The sequence below is a fragment of the Alosa pseudoharengus genome, unplaced genomic scaffold (assembly GCF_046254945.1).
Source record: "Alosa pseudoharengus isolate Yale_2024_CS ecotype anadromous, Long Island Sound unplaced genomic scaffold, YU_APseudo_1.1 YU_APseudo_1.1_scf_10, whole genome shotgun sequence".
NCBI classification, from domain to species: Eukaryota; Metazoa; Chordata; class Actinopteri; order Clupeiformes; family Clupeidae; genus Alosa; species Alosa pseudoharengus.
This window is the reverse complement of record NW_027468565.1, coordinates 9,618,956-9,636,374: the sequence shown is the minus strand read 5'-3', so window position 1 is coordinate 9,636,374 and position 17,419 is coordinate 9,618,956. Positions and strand designations below refer to the sequence as shown.

Sequence of the window (17,419 nt, the reverse complement as noted above, 5' to 3'; positions counted from 1 at the left end):
TCCCGATTTCAGAAATATCATAATCCATGTCAATTATGGGTTGCGTTCCAGACAGACTTAGTGAGTTACTTAAATTAATTTCATTCTTTGCTACCCTCACTTTTTTCAGAGTAGCCTACTCTCTACATGTCAGAAGTAAGCCTACATGTCTTACATGTTCTACTTCTTCACAATGTAAACATGTCCCAGTCTTATGTTTCCCTGTTATGTGTAAGCCGCTATTTAAACTTGCATGTCCTATTCTCAACCTTGAGAAGTTTTTTTCTTTAACTATTACTTCCTTTTTGATGTTGTTTAAGTGTCTTCCTTTCTCCTCCTGAACCCATTTCTCCTGCCACATTTGTTAGTAGTATCTTTAATGATTACTTTTCATTCTAATCTGATGTAGATGTAGCAGCTATGATCTGCCTTTAGGACTTCTTTTGCCAACTTATCCACTTTTTTGTTTCCCTCAATGCCTGTATGTGCTTGAACCGTATGTAAACTGTAAAACACACTAAGTCAAACATAATATGTTTTAATATAAAACCTGTAGAGTTCAATACAGATTTTATTAAGATACAATTCAAATTTGGCATGTTTGGGATAACAAATCCAAAAGGACAGAAACAGATTATTTTTATGGAGTTGGTTCTACGTTAATAAATAGACTACCACCACCCCTCATCCATTCAAGATGTTAAGCTATAAGGGTTTTCCAAATGTATTATATAACATTGGAAAAGAAATCAATGTGAGCGCAACCAACAGCTTCATCAATAATGAGCCCTTGGCATATAAAAATGGGTTTGTCCTCCAAAATGTCAAGACTTGTATGGAGTTTAGTCCTTCTGCTCCATAACTGACATGCAAAAATCAACAGCTGGTCACTTTTCTTGACGGGATACAGAGTGTTCAATGCAGAATCTGTCATGCATTCTTAGAAACCATGGCTCAATATGCATAGTTCTTTGTCCATTGAGGGAGTTCAGCAAACATTGTGGAATGAAAAGTGCTTTTTCACCCCAAAAAGGGTTAAATTAAGATCTCTGACAAGTCAGGATAGTTGCTGGCAGTCAGTGAGCTCTCACAATACAGTTTCTAACAAAGAGTGTTTCAATCGGCAAGTAACAACTCTTAACTCTTAAATGCTTTAAAAACACAATCCCTTCAAAAACGTTCATTCATTAGAAGAAAAAGGACATTTCACTCCATCCCAAGTGTGAGATCAAGTAATTCACAGGAATCACGTCCCACTGATTCACCCCAGTGTTGCAGACACACACACACACACACACACACACACACACACACACACACACACACACACACACACACACACACACACACGAGATAAACAAGCCATGACGAATACAGAGGCAATCTATAGGTTTAAAAAGGCAGCAATGTATGTTGAATAAGGCTTTTTCCCAGTCACCATAGCCCCAAATCCAAGTCTGTGGCCATTACAGGATCGCTGAGTGAGAAGAGTAGCCATCCTCCCTAGATAGGTGTTAAATCCGTACAGGATTCGTTTCAATGTTGTCTTGGACCATTTCCCGTCCGACCACAATAACCCACAACAGGTCATATTGCAACACAAAGCATCATACTCATTTCATCTGTCAAGACACGTCATGCATTTTAAATAATCTCATTTGTCCAAAATTCCAAATAAACTGACTTAATGTATTTTATGGCATTGTGGCTCCAATCTCCTAATCTAGTCACTAAACTCTATTGTACTGGCACAAAGGCTTTTTTTCATAACCTATACATGAATATAGCCATACAAGTGTGACCACTGGCTGGATGTATTTTGAATTGGCATTAATTTCTTTCACACACAAGTTCAAAGCACCAAACTCAAAGCTGTCTTTCATCAACCGAATGCCTAGCTTGCTTTGGGGGGGGGGGGGGGGGTGAAGTTGCTTAAGATATCATCCACTCCTGCAGGTGGGAAATACTGCAAGTATAAGCAAGTGTTTCCATGGGGGTGGAACTGGGGATGGACAGTGTGTGTATACATAATTTGTCCATCTGTTTGTCCGTCTCTTTACTGATCCATATTTCCCTGACTGAACCCCTCACTTGTAGGAGACCTGGTCCTGCTACTGCATGGCTCCATTACAAAGTCGACTACTTCTGGTCACCACTGCCCTGTTCATCAACCACAGTAATAAACAGCCTTGAGCAATGAAGCATGAATAGTGACATTTTACCACAAATGGTCCAGAAGCAACTATTTATGAACTGTTTTTTTCTGCATGTAGTTATTCAGTCCTGACTGCAAAGCACATGGAGTAGCCATGGGCAGATTGTAGCATGCACAACTCACTTAGGTCCTTCTGAAACAACAGCTGTAAGATATTTCAATCTCTGTGCATAACCGCATCTAAAATGATACTGAAACCTGCGCCAGGCCATAAGGACCAAGCAGCTTGATGCCTCACAGGTGTCTGAGGCATGTCACAACCATGACAAACAATGGGGTCCACAAAAAAAATAAAAAATGAGACCGTGTGCAGTTCAGCCAGAACCCCACCTTGTCATCCAACAGTACTACAACTCAGTTATATGCTTTCAAAAGGGATGCATACAATTAACAGGAGGCACTTATCTGTTAACTCTACGATCTACAGAAAGTGTTGCAAGTCCCTAACCATGTTGTTCTTCCTTTAGAAACAACTTTACATTTTCCAAATTCTTCTGGGGGAACACTGTACAGAAAATGGTTTCCCACCATTAGACAGTAGAATTCTCATCAGATGAAGAAAAGCATTCACCTTTCACCCATAGCCTTCCCACTTGCAATGAAAATAAAAATCATAAAAATGTATTCACATCAGGAAAAAAACAAAGGACAAACAAAAGGACTTTGGTCATCTTCATGAAACATGGCCTGCACATAACCATATGAGGGCAGCAATCAATTTTCATATTAGCAATGGGGTGGATATAACTACCAATTTGGTAAATACTATCATTTTGGCAAAATTCTACAGGTTACAGGATGAACAGCAGTGGTCAAGGAGCAGTGGATGAGAGGGAAACTGCTGAACCCACGACATGGCTGACATAAAAAGACTGACATATCAGTCCAGCTAAACTAATGCTTTCCAGTTTGAAAGTAAGGTATACTGTAAGGTCTTTGTGCTACCCATCAGATGCATCTTGATGTATTTTCAATAATAATAAAAAAAAGCATCAATAGATTGACTCCACTTGTTTTGGGCGAAAGCGACAGCAAAGAACTAAAGAAAAAAATAGAATAGTACTGTCCAAGTTCTTTGGCAGTACACGCCTGCATCTGTGTACAGACAGAAGACTGGAAGAGGCTGGGGGGGCCCTGGGCCCACCGGTGTCCAGGGCGGTTGTGCCCCCCCCCCCAGCGCAGTCCCAATCTGTAAGGCTAACGGTGTGCGTGGTAACGTCCTGTCCTGGTTGGGTGGGAGGAAGTTTCAGATTGAGGGTGGGGTTGGGGTCAGGCCGCTGGAGGCCGGATGTTCTCAAGCAGCGATTGGACAGCGGGCAAGGAAAGAAGGGCTCGGCCTACGCCCCCTCCCGCCCGGTAGCAGGCGTATCCCAGCATGCCGATCACCGCTCCCTTCAGCACGGTGCGGAACACCCAACCAAAGCGAGATGGAGGGGCGACACTGAGAAAGACACAAAGAGGACTGATGAGAATGACGCTGTCTGAAATCAGTGGGGTGCACCGAGTATTTGCTTACTAACCCACACATGTTAACTCAGGAGGTGGTGTAAACTTCCTAAAGAGAGGTCTATGCCTAGCAAAACCAAGCCAAATGGCTCTTCATTATACTCCTCTGGTATGTCAATACACCACATATGTAGAGTAACACCGTTCTCTTAACGTCCAATTCACTAACAATGCTCACACACATACACACACACCTACCTCATGATTTCTTGTATGTTGAGCTCTTTGTCCCAGTTTTTCTCAATGCCGGGCACATGGCCAATGCCCACTACACCAACCACCACTGCAGGCACTTCTGCAAACACACACATACACACACACACTTTAAAACAGCACATGCATCAGAGAAACTGAGAATATACACCCACTTCAGACCTCATAACTAGTCTGCACACATTCTCCATCACACATTTTAATACATAGTAAATCTTATGTCATATCTAGCCCCTTATATATTAGGCTGTCTGGGCTCGCCCGTTGTACTCACTCTGATTGTTAGGGGGCGCCTCCACACAGCGAGCTGCCTGGCGGAGCGTGTGTGTGAGGTAGATGTCCCGCTCAGCTACAATGGTGCGGTGCAGAGCCGGGAACTCGCCAATCATCTCGGACATGGTCTGTTCCAGCAAGTCTTTCTGCTTGCACTTTTCAACATCCTCTTTACTACAAAGGTACACACACACACACACACACACACACACACACACACACCAGTCTAAGTTGCCTTTTTTAGACATACAATAACAACAATTGGTAAGTTGGTAAAAGGAACACATAGTGAGCTAAGACAAGTGAGAGAAGTTAAAAGACAAGAGGATAAAATAAACAGTAAACTAATACTGTATTATTTAACAAACATTTGTATGATTTTGAGTGCCTCTTTCTATTTGCAAGTATGTATATTTACCGTCTGTGCATATAATTTAAGATTTCAATGACTAAAGTGGGTCCAATTCCCCTTCATAATAATACAATATGCATGTGGACGTGCGTGCCAGGGTTTCCGTTGTCAGGTAATTACCGGACTTTGACCGGGAAAATGTTATAGTCTGACAAGTTTAAATCTCTCATAATTCCATCCGAACACTTTAGGAAATATGTGCTAAAACAAACTACGATTTCATCCTGCCCAATGAAATGCACAATCCAAATGGTGTGTTCTTATTGTTCCTGCTCTGGCATTCACACAACCTGGGGCCAGGAAGAAATTGAGGTGAGAAACACTAAAATCGGTATGGGGGAAGGCCTCTGATAACCATCCCAGTCAAGGTGTTATCTAATTATCATACAGAACCTTTAGGGGGTAGGATGGACTTTGAAACAGAATATACGCCAAGGATTGGGAAGCTCTAGGCTCACTCTTCAAGATTCATCAACAGGGGTGTCGGACTGGGGGTAAAACCAGTACTGATTACTAAGGCCCCAAGGGGAGGGAGGGCCCTTGAAAAGTCTGGAATATATTTTATTATATTTATTATGGGGGCCCATCAGGACTGCCTATGCATAGCATAGGGCCCAAGATCTTGTGCTACGCCCCTGCTCATCCTGGTTGTTTCATCAAGGTTCACGCTGTACAAGATCGGTGCCCAGAAGTACGTCACATGTACTCCTGTGATTGCTTTTTATTGGAATAAAGATTGAAGTTGCATTAACCAAAGAAACTTCCCTTTTTTCCTATGAACACCTTGTGTTTTTCTTACACAAACGTTCTACACTAGCCTTCTATTTTGAATGAATATACATTTTTGTTTGAAAGTAATAGGCTTGCCTACACGGGAAATTAAAAAGTCTAACTTGGTATTTAAGCGCGCTCACTAACGTTAAGAACAAACCAGCTGAATTCGCTCTAATATTTGGCTATAGTCTAACAAGTGAGGGAGACATGGCCAGATGGACAAGCCTTCAAAACTTTTTTCTGAAACCAAGCAAGTCTAACGACAACTAGCCTACGATGGGTCTGAAGAGTCTGAGTCTGGGATACAGTCTGAAGTCACAAAGACCACTGCTGCAGAAAAGAAAGCGAAAAGTTGGGCGTTCAGGTCCGACTGCAAAGCAAATTCCTCTGGCTGTCGATTTACTAAAGAGTTAACGAAGTTGAGAATCTTGGCTCCCCTTGAGCAGTTAGAGCAGAAGGTTGGCTGCATCTAAACAGCACAGCAAAGACACAATGTGCGCTTTGCAAGTTGTGGAGACACTTTGACTTTAATTAGGCAGCTGCTCATTTCACTGCTGCGAAACAGTAGAAAAGTAAAATGACCTTAGCCAGCCTTATGGTTATTTCGTTGTTCCATTTCATTATAATGGCTGACAAAACGTAAATTAGGCTGTTTGATTTCAAGCCAGCAGCAGCACAATGTAGCCTAACTAAACTATTATGAACCAGATAGGCCCAGTTGCATGTATTTGTTTGCTAAGGTTTTATTCTGATTCATTTTATCAGGCAATATGTAGGTCTTGGGGCCCTATCATGACATTCTAAAGTGCATCGTCACTCGTCAAAAGTGTATTCAAATTTAGTAGGATGTCCAGTTCACATTGGGAGGGGTTTCGTTATCAAACGTGGAGCGCATGGCGCAACAAGGTGTTCCTAGGTTTTTTAATCAGTCATATGGGTGTGTTTGGGGCGTAACATCATTTTAAACCAATGAGAATGACATCTGTCATTCCCTTTAACGGCGCAACGCGCGATATGTCAAATAAATGCATCGGTATTTTGGCATTCAACGGCGCATTTGAAGGAGGCTGCTTGCGAGACCGTATGGAATAGTCATTCTTAAACCATGCTTTACTAAAACCTAGCATAGCCTTCACGCATTTGCACTCGTCTATTATTTGAACTCATTGGCAAAGTGAAACTAACTTCACCAAGGAGTCAGTCAACGACAAGACAGTTATATGCAGTTACTTTCACTATTGACTGACAATGGGTTACCACCGAAAACATAGTGTTGCTTTTTCCAGCCTTACCCTATTGCTCAAATGACTGAATAAAACAACATTTATCCTGCAGAGGAGTTGCTTATATCTCGTGACAGTGCGTCTTCAGCTGTGCTCCATATGTGTCTCTCGCCTCTCCCCTAATCACTTTTAACCGTCATTACCAATTTGCAAATGATGGTGAATAACTACTCATCATGAGATGTACAGTATTTCGTAATATCTTTATTCTAATTATGTTTCCCATTGTAATCGTGCAATTTGTAATGCTTTGCATGGACGTGCGCTGGTGTGCGTTCATGAATGCTAGAAGGATGGTGCGAGCACCTGCCAATATGACTGTTGACATGCGCTCTTAAAATAGCATATGAACAACTCGCCATTGACTTCTGACCAGGTTTAGGTGGTGTACGATAGCGATTTTTAGACAATGTGCCAGGCCTCCCTAGGTTGTTAATTGCCACACCCCTGGGCGTGCAAAATACCAAATTAAACTTTGCGCGGGTGAAAAACGAGTTTTACGCCATGCACTGGTGTCCAAAATATAGCCCTTGGTCTAAAGCTAAAGGGGATTTATGTGTTACCACATAGGCTTGCGAAACATCAGGCGTTCAGTAGCCTATTCAAGCCCAATGCTAGATTTATTTTCTCGTTATGCATGCGAGTCTGATAACATTTATTTGAGCCTATTTGAAAAATGGCCTAATCATTTTGTAAATATGTGCTTTGTCATATTGTTGTTTTAAGGGCAATATAAACAGATAGCCTAATACTTGATCATGTAGACAGGCACCAATTTTTTGTAGCAGAAAATGCTGGTGTGTGTGTTTACCTTATAGGGTCAGACAGAAAGCAGAGACCCCAAGCCAGCCTGGCTTTCTGCCACATACTAAGGGCAGCGATAGCACGCTTGAAAGTGACAGGAATGGGCCGGTCCCCCAAGTGGAACTTGCAGAAGGGCACTTTTCCTGCCTGTGGAACAGATTTGAGGGTGGAATTTAATGTAAACACACACAGCTTATCCTGAACATTTTTCAGCTGGGGATGTGTTGGGGTGGGGTGGCGGGGGTTGTGCTTAGTGCCCACAAGCCCCCCCCCCCCCCCCCCCCCCGCCCTCCCTCCCTCCCATAGGAAATGTAGACTGGAATCTAAAGGCCCAGAGCTGTTAATCACTGTTGAAAAAATATTACACTATTGTGCATTATAAAGCAGTCGATGCTTTCAATGAAAGCCCTTTCCACAGTATGTTTCCAGTGAAAACATCATCTGATGACTGCTTCACAAATATAAAACAGTTCATTCTAACTACAAATGCAATTTCAAAGTTTCATTGCGCTACTCTGTATGGTTAGGGTATATTGCTTACAGCTTTCAGCCATTACTTTGAGAACTTTTCTTAATGCAAGCACCCTGCACTGGATAGTCTATGTTGTGCCCCTCCGCCTTTGATAACACCACATTAACTAGTAGCCAATCATGTATATCTTGATCGATATTTCTTTGTTTTCATTTTCTAACTCTCCGTAATTTCACAACACCATCAATGATAATCAGGAGAGTGACAGAAGCACTGTATGCTCCGCTGGGCATAGTAGTTTACTCTCGTGCTCACCGCAACAGTGGTGTGTTCAGTTGTCTGCTGGATGTCTTCTTTTCCTACAAGAACATGCAGCCAAGTTCTGCCCTACTCTGCTTTTGATTGGCTAAACGTGTTTGATTAGGTTGACAGCAGGAGCTGCTATTGGTAGGTGAACTCAGAGCGGTATCTCGAACCACAAAAAATGATGACCCTCATCTAAAATGATTTCCCAACTTTTTCTCCTGAGGAAATTTTCCTCACAGCCGTGACACGCCGGAGATCCGGCACGGTACAGGAATACTTTAAGCCCTGCATATATTTCAAATACACCATCAGACTATCACCAGATGTTAGGGGTACATTTTGACCTATTTGTCCAAATCTAACAATAAAAAAAAACCTTTGTTGATGTCCACCCAAAGTTACTAGAAATAGTATCAAAGACAAAATACTGACACACTGAACACTGGTTCTAGTGAGTAAACAGTGACCCCCCACCCCATGGAAGATAACAGCTGTATTTTTGCAACCCATCCCAGAAAATAGAGGTAACAACATGCAGTCCTCTCAGCAGGGGGCTCTGTCTCATTTCAGACAGCTGAGAAAGAACATGATTTAATTTGCCTTCAGGGATGTGCTTGGTGCCTTAGTAGGGGACGAGTTTGTGTGGGTATCGGAAATTGTGTGTTTCTATATTTACTGTGTGTGCTATATTTACACGAGAGTGTGTGTGAGAGTGAGTGAGTGAGTGAGTGAGTGGTGAGTGAGTGAGTGAGTGAGTGAGTGAGTGAGTGAGTGAGTCAGACTGTGTGTGTGTGTGCAGTTGTGTGTACCTCTTTGAAAGCCTCTCTGAACTCTCCTCCGGGTGCCATCCCCAGTTGCTCAGTAATGTGAGCAGACACTTTCAGCAGCAAGATCTGCATCAAGCCAGACATCACCCCATTCTGACCAGAGACAGGTGCAAGGAGGAGACACAGAGAGACACAGGGAGAGAAGAAACATAAACAAAAGTAAATCACGTGAGATGCCACGCAATTATTCCTTCACCTTCATCCATCCATCCTTTCATTGATTAATTCATTCTTATTACACGGCTCTTCAGAGTGTTGCAGAAAGTTCCACCTTCCCAACGTTTGGAGGTCTGTTAAATCTATATAATTACAGCTGCAAAGTATATAATGACCGCTGTCAAATAAGTCCCTTCAGGTCAAAGCAAAACCCCTCCACTGCGCGTCGGGGTTTCCGATAACTTCCGGCAGACAATACATTATCCCTTACATTCAACATGGGCCAGAAGCGTGTTGATATTTAGTAAGCTCGCTGCAGTTATCACTTTCAGTATGCTGCATGTTGTACATTTCTCCTGTCTGCTAATATGCTCAAGGTCTGACCTCTGATCCCCAGACCTTCCTGGACTGCTGACTTGTTTGTGGCTGGCCTTTGTCCCTTATTTAATGTCATAAATAATTCAGACTCTTCTCAGAACAGTCAGTCTTCTCCATCTTAACGTGTAATTCCAGAGTAAATTCAATCCAGGGTAAGCGCTAAAGCTGGTCAAACCTTTGATCAACGTAATCTAGCTCTTGAGGGGGTGTTCGACTCGTTGTCATGGTGAAAAAGAACCTGGGTTCAAATTACTCCAGAATTACACTTTAAGTCTTGCCCATACTTACAGCACACAGGGCAGGGCATGCAATCAAGGCTGGCTGTCTTACCTTACCTGTATGTCTCATGTGTTTTATACCTGTGCATACAGGTGGGCACCTCACCTGTTTAATGGCCTGCTGCACCTTCTCCAGGTTAATGTCCTTGGCCTCCTTCAGCAGTGTCTTTTCGTCCATCTTCAGCATGGACACGCGGTACTGACACAGTTCCACCACCACCACGTCCGGCTGCACCGCGCGGATCGTCTGCAGCACACACACAGAGGGGTGAGGGTGAGAGGAGCACGATGAGGCAGGAGCAGGCAGAAGGAGGTGAGGTCAAATAGGATTACAAATGTTTGGAGAATGAGGTAATGTAAGAATGACAGAAGCAGGAGGAAAGGGAGGAGAGGTCAAATAGGAGTGTGGACATGAAAAGTAAATATTCTTGAAAAACAAGGGAGAGTATGAATGAGAGAAGGGGGGGGGGGGGTCATTACCATGAAGTCTGTGTGCATAATATTAACTTTTATTACCGTTGCAACATCATTCTTGCTGCTGTCGCTGAAGTGGGCTGTGCCCACCAGGTAGACAATGCTGCCCTCAGGCGTGGTCAGACGGGACACTGTGTCGGGAAGAACTGGGTTGGCCTGGCGCCGCTGGGCCCGAACCTGCCACAGCACCTCTACTGCCTCCGAGTCCGCTAGGGGGAGAGAGAGAGAGAGAGAGAGAGAGAGAGAGAGAGAGAGAGTGAGAGAGTGAGAGAGATGCATTTACTTTTGCTACTATACTGTCAGCTATTGAATGGTTCATCCCACACAATGGGGGCAGCCGTGGCCTACTGGTTAGCGCTTCGGACTTGTGACCGGAGGGTTGCCGGTTCGAACCCCGACCAGTAGGCACGGCTGAAGTGCCCTTGAGCAAGGCACCCAACCCCTCACTGCTCCCCGAGCGCCGCTGCAGCTCACTGTGCCGGGATTAGTGTGTGCTTCACCTCACTGTGTGCTGAGTAGGCTTGGGTATCGAATATCGAGTATTGGTTGGAACCGGGACTATCTTTGCGATTTTCCCGGAATCGTTCAAAAGTTTAAATTTCGATTCCTACTTTCGATTCCCAGTCTGCCGACAGGAAGAAGAAACGTCTGAACACCAACGAAGAAGCGCATAGTTAATAGAATTAAAATTCATGGAGAAGGTCAGACTATTTCATTCAGAAAGCAGGGTTCCCGAGGATCCTTAAAAAGTCTTAAATAGGCTACAACTGAATTTTCGAAAGAGAGGTATTAAATGTGCGTATGGGACCGCCAGCGAGTGCAAGAGAGCGAGTGATGTCTCCATCCAGTTTCGTGTATTTAAAACGCAATTGTATACGTGATAGGCTATTAGGCTACGGGAGGAAGTGTAGTGGTTGCAGAGTGAAGATGTTTTTCACGGGTTTGGTTAAAGGTGTGAAAACGGTAATAATACAGTAGGCCTATGTACAAAATAATATGCCTGGCGTTTTCGTGGTGTAGCTGAGGCCTGAGAGATAGACAGGGTAGCCTACGTGGAATGAGGGAGCCTACGGTAGAATGAGCGGGAGAAAGAGTTGGTAAGCCAGTTAGCGATAGGTTGGCCATATGTTCGAATTTAGGCCGGACATATGGATTTTAAAAGCCCTGTCCGGCGTCCGGCGCAGCCTCAAGCCGGACGTTTATTTGTTCTCCTTTTTGGAGTTGCGCTTGGCATCTAAAGTCTTTGCTCGGACGCAGCATCGTTTCACAAACTATGGACGCGAAGACTGCTGGTGAAATTATGTGCAGTTCTTCGCAATCAGGAGGAAATACTGTATACCGGTATGTTAAGTTGATCTGTTTGCATCTTTCCAGCGTGTGTTGCTGGCCTAGCCTAGGGAAGAAAATATCTGTCTTAAGTTATAATAGCCTACCTGTAATATCTGCCAGCAGCTTGCTTGCCAGCGTTTCCCAGTAGGCTAGGCCTACTTAGCAAAAGTTGTGAAATATAACCGCATATGCTTTGAATGTCGGCGACTGCTACATAAAAATACGTGCGTTCATAACGTGCGTGCTTGAGATGAAACCAGCAGTTTTCAGCAGGATCATGCGAAGAGGACCTGTCTCTTAATTAATTTAAAACAAGTCAATGGTTTTACAATGTTTCAGTCAAGCTTTGGTTGGTTTAGATACAACTGGTATGCAAAATGTAAAGTAGTGGATTAACTTTAATTTGCTGTGCTGCATATGGACAATAGATGCACATAGTAAATTATATAAAGTAGGCTTATTAAAATATGTAAATAGCTTAGTTAACTTTGAAAAAAATATTTAAGGGAATCCAGTCCAGTGCACATGTCTTTGGCAAGTAGCCCTAGGCTACTACAGACACAGGTGAAGAACAGCCTCAGCAGTAAGCAAAACCAAATATGTACAGTACAGCCAGCTTCAAAAGCAAGCAGTCCAGACCCTAAAATTGGGCATTTATAGCTGTGAAGGTAATTCACACACAATTATTTTCTTTCGCCAAAATATTTTTGGTAACTTCTGTAGACATCCAAAATGGGGTGGGGGTTAAAATTAGTAGGGAAAAAAAACTATTGCATTAAACAGTCTTATATATCTTTTTGCCGTGGTATAGTCTTAATTTTCATTTAGATGTCTTGAAAAGGTCTTTAAAAGTCTTTAAATTTGCACTTGGAAAATGTGCAGATACCCTGAGAAAGACCGTTGGTTAGCTAGCTCATTTAAAATATCCTAAACTTTTTTTGACCCTGCCTTTAAAAAAAATCGGAATCGAGAATCGTTAGGAACCGGAATCGAAATAAGAAATCGGAATTGGAATCGGAATCGTTCAAATTGAAACGATACCCAACCCTAGTGCTGAGTGTGTTTCACTAATTCACGGATTGGGATAAATGCAGAGACCAAATTTCCCTCACGGGATCAAAAGAGTATATACAGTATACAGTACACACACACAGTTTATATACAAATTTGGCCCGCAAGACAGTTTGAATGATATTTGACCCACACATCATTTTGCGTTTTGTTTTTTTTATGCCATATTGCATAGACCAGAGCCAAATGCATCAGTTAATGCTGCTGTATGCCAGCCGACCAAAATAATTCAGAGATAGTAGAGTACAATGGCAGAAATGTAGGTGGAAAGTGTGCTCTAGCATGGGTTCCTTATATTCATTCACTAGATAAAATTGCAGACATAGGCTAATGTCAAATTACAATGCACAACAAGCTATATTTATCGGGGGCTTTAAAGATTGTTTTGAGATAACTGGTCGCATTATAAAAAAGACTATCTGGCAAGTGGCCCATAGGCAATTTGGGTTTGAGACCCCTGCATTACATACAAAAACAATAGACTCAGAGAGAAAGGAAACAATGATGAAGTAAGAGGTTTATAAAAACTGTCTTTGCAGTGTTTCCCATACATGGACTTATTTGTGGCGGCCAACCACAATATCAACATTGACCACCACACAATGATTTTCCAGGTTGTACTAAATTGTGCTTAAATCTGGTTAGCATCATAACCACGCTGTGCTAATTTGTTAAAAACTGTTGTATTCAAGTTAATTCTACAAACCAACCACCACAAATGGAATTCAATTCTGTGGGAAACACTGCTTTGGAAGCCTTGGATTCACCCACCCATATCACTGGCCAATCAAATCAGAGTCTGAGTGGGCTATGTCCCCAACCATGTGTGCTTGCATGTGGGGGCAGTCATGGCCTACTGGTCAGGGCTTCGGGCTTGGAATCGGAGGGTTGCCGGTTCGATCCCCGCCAGTGGGAACGGCTAAAGTGCCCTTGAGCAAGGCACCTCACTGCTCCCCAAGCGCCGCTGTATCAAGGCAGCTCACTGCTCCGGGTTAGTATGTGCTTCACCTCACTGTGTGTTCACTGTGTGCTCACTAATTCACGGATGGGATAAATTCCTTGTATATGCAAGTATACTTGGCCTAGAAACCTGATTTACATGTACATTCATGTACATGCATGTGTGTGTAGGAGTTGTGGACAGGGTAGGGGGGTCTCGCATTTTTCACTAAGCTTTCACAAACATCCATACCACGCTCAAAATCCAGCACCTCCCATGGAGTCAGAGAGAGAGAGAGAGAGGGAGAGGCAGGCAGGCAGCCAGATGGAGGTCTGTTTCTGCTGACCTGGGCCTTGTTGCACTCTGTGGTCGGGTTAACAAACAGGGAGAGTAAAATCACTAAAACAAACCTCCACACTCCCAGAGCCATCAGCTATAGTAGAGATGTCATAGCATTTGTCACATCTTGACAAAGTGACTTGGAGAGCAACCGACAGGGGATAAATATAGTCACAAATCACAGCGGTGTAATTGTCAGATCAGAACCAGTCTTTAATTTAGACAGTGCTAATATTCAGTGGTCTGATTGAAACTTCTCCGCTGTGCATCGGGGCCGCATTACCACCTCGAACGGGCATAATTTTTCTCATAATTGGACACAGAATCGTCCATTGTCCCTTACTTATGCAACATCTCAGAAATTCAGACAACAAAGCTGAATACTTTAAGACACAAACATTGATTTTTCATACTGTTTCAGGTCAGGATATAAGGGCCTCCTACATTTTATTGGTCTGCACAAGTCTCACATATCAGTTCCACTCTTGAGAATATCCTAATCAACAAACGTTTTACACAACCTGCAAATTAAGAAGCTTACACTAAATTCCGAGCTTATGGCTGTTGTTTTCTAGCCTCGTAAACTAAACTCTGACTTTGCTTCTCTTCCTGCAATAGTCTGGCTAGGCGTCATTGGGAAACGTCTTCTTCCTGGTGGGTCGACACTAGTTTGATGTTAAAAATCATTGGAATTCCTTTAAACCAATCACTAACATTTGGTAATGACGTATGTTATGTGCTGGAACGTAAGGCTCTGCCGCCTAGTAAAAGCCTAAAACGTAATCGCTCTCAGCCACGCCCTCTGTTCGCTAGTTTGTCGGTGGCTCTCGGTTGGTTTTCTACACGAGAAATCCGTTGAAAGCACATCTGTGCCAGTCAACTACTGAAGCAAAATGAAATTGAGCAGAAGTATGTAGACGGGCGGATCCAGGCTAGCTGTTTTCACACTTAAAAAAAAAATGTCACTCAGGACATAAAAAAACAATACTCACAGAGTTCTAGGGGAAACCTCGACTGGCTGGATTCATCCTCTGAAGGACCCATGGAATCATCCTATAGGAGGACAAAGATGAGAGCATCAGGAGATTTTGAGAGCGAGATGTCCTAAAAAAAGCAGGTGTCTTCCAGGTATTTCAGGTGCTGACTAACCTCCCTGTCTAACATACTGTAATAAACTCAGATGTCAGCCCTCACATTAACCATTAACCTAGGAGCAGGGATGTAGTGGAGGCTAAACGCAAGTACACACAGTTTATCCACCTCTGAGATTTCAGAAATAGAGTTAATCCACCTCTTATTAGAATGTATCCACCTCTCAAAAGAGTTTATTCACCAATTGCAACTTTTAACATTCAAAATTCAAACAGTATTATCAACATTCACAATATGTACACTCATCAACACTCTAGGAACCATTTAATACCACTGGTATTGTTATAAACATTATTATAACAACAACCTTCATTATAACAATAACCTCCACCATCATCAAACATGTTCTGAATGCCTTTTTAAAAACCCACCTTATTTTACCACTACACCCCTGCCTAGGAGGTCATTTAAAGGATATTTTAACATGGATACTATACATTTTGTATAGATTGGCAGAAATCAATGCATTCATTTGGGAAAACATACATTTGTTAGAACTTCACAATGAAAATAGCTCTAAGAAAGTATAGTATATACTTTATAGTATAGTATAGTATAGTATACTTTCTATAGTATAGTATATATATAGTATAGTCCATCTCGGGTTTCACTGATAGAAAAACATATACATCTCAGTTCATCCCATTAACATTGATCCCTCATAGGCAATTTACCTCGGAGGTATTACTCTGGTCCATGGTCCGTCCAACCTCAGGGGCTCGTCTTGATCTTAAATTGTGATACTGGTCATCCAGAACAAGACAGACGCCAAATTATACAACGAGGTAGATTATTTCTAAATGCACTTTTGCAATACAAATATTTTGCCATAATATCGATACTACTTGTTCCCATACTGCTACTAGCGTTGCTGACAAAGTTAACAATGCCAAATCTGTTTATCACTGATACCAAATCTTTTTCTCACTGTTGCTGTCTGTGTATGCTAGCAGAAGAAGCAGAAGAGGCAACAAAGGCACCACAAAACATTTTGAAGACTTTTAAAGATGTAACTGTCCAGGTAATTACAAATAAATTGCATATTACTTACGGTCAAACAGCATAACCTTAGCTATATCGTGAACTCGATGGATGACTTAGCTGAATGTGAAATGATTGGACCACGTTTCTTAAAGAAGTCTGACAAATCCGGATGTCAAAACGTCTGGTCTGTCAAAACGACTTTGTATGTACAAAACAAGTTTACAAAGACATCTTGTCTTAGTCGTTATTAATATGTTCACCGTCACCTTAACAAACAGACTGAAAGTGCAATCTGCTGTAGGTAGATTTTTCTTCACGTAGCTATGATAAGTTGCTAACAAGCATCCAGGCCACCACGCAAGCGCACGCAGGCTAACCAAGATTGCTCACCTTAATGCTACTTTGCTAACAATCCACTGAAAGCCAAGGCGAACAGACGACCGTAACTACCAACTTGAAACACCATAAAATCTCTCCTACCTAAAAAACAAACGTTCCCCGCAAGAACACATTAAACTTTAGAAAAACATTACTCTAACAATTAGCTGTTAGCTGACATTAGCCGACAACCAGCTGGCAAACAACTGCTGTCAAGTTGAGCAGAAGTTGTCTTATCTACGTATTACAAGGGAAGCAATATCATTGCTATACCATTTCCGAATTACTTGCAATTGTCACTGCAGCTCACGTCATGTATCAGACTGTCAAAGAGAAAATATACAATTGAAAAGCAAACTTACGACAGCTAATCTAAGCAGCTTGTTTCAACATGTCCTGTTCCAGTCACTACGGTTGCGCTACTCTAGTGCATGGCGGTACCTGTAGTTTCAAAAGCAGTAAAAGGATGACGTGTGCTGTAAACCTGCTAGTAAAAGCTCTCCACAGAGAACATAACCAGTAACAATACACAAGATCACCTGAAACTTACAGATACAAGAGTTATATTTTATGACATGGTTGTGCTAAATGTTGCACTATTTAAGAATGTAAAGTATGCTGCCCTCTGCTGAAAAAACGTTTTGTTTTTTTTCTGTCAGAGACAAATGTGTCATGCATACAACATAAGTATACAAAAATGTATCCCGCCACTGAGCTTCACATGCTAATTTTAGTGTATTCAGTCACAGATTTAAACAGTATTATCCTCCATTAGATTTTAAAGACACAAAACATGAATAATGCAAGCACCCCTTGACAATTTGCACTGACCAATGACACACTACTGACAGGCGATAAGCGCACATAGCTAACAGG

At 42.3% G+C, this 17,419-nt stretch overlaps 1 protein-coding gene across 2 annotated transcripts; it reads right to left on the bottom strand.

Annotated features, from left to right (window-relative positions):
* Positions 1 to 501: 501 nt before the first annotated feature.
* On the bottom strand, positions 502 to 16,963 carry trabd (TraB domain containing). 2 transcript variants are annotated; one of them, XM_076262905.1, is made up of 10 exons: positions 16,906 to 16,963; positions 15,856 to 15,924; positions 15,022 to 15,082; positions 10,393 to 10,559; positions 9,983 to 10,123; positions 9,047 to 9,157; positions 7,467 to 7,606; positions 4,188 to 4,360; positions 3,899 to 3,995; positions 502 to 3,635 (listed from the first exon to the last, which is right to left on the bottom strand). In XM_076262905.1, exons 2-10 carry the CDS (start codon positions 15,877 to 15,879, stop codon positions 3,464 to 3,466), a joined length of 1,086 nt encoding a protein of 361 aa, XP_076119020.1. In that variant the 5' UTR covers positions 15,880 to 15,924; positions 16,906 to 16,963; the 3' UTR covers positions 502 to 3,463. The 2 variants fall into 2 exon arrangements, with proteins under 2 accessions (XP_076119020.1, XP_076119030.1); XM_076262915.1 differs by lacking the exon at positions 16,906 to 16,963 and adding an exon at positions 16,233 to 16,886.
* Between the last annotated feature and the right edge of the window lie 456 nt (positions 16,964 to 17,419).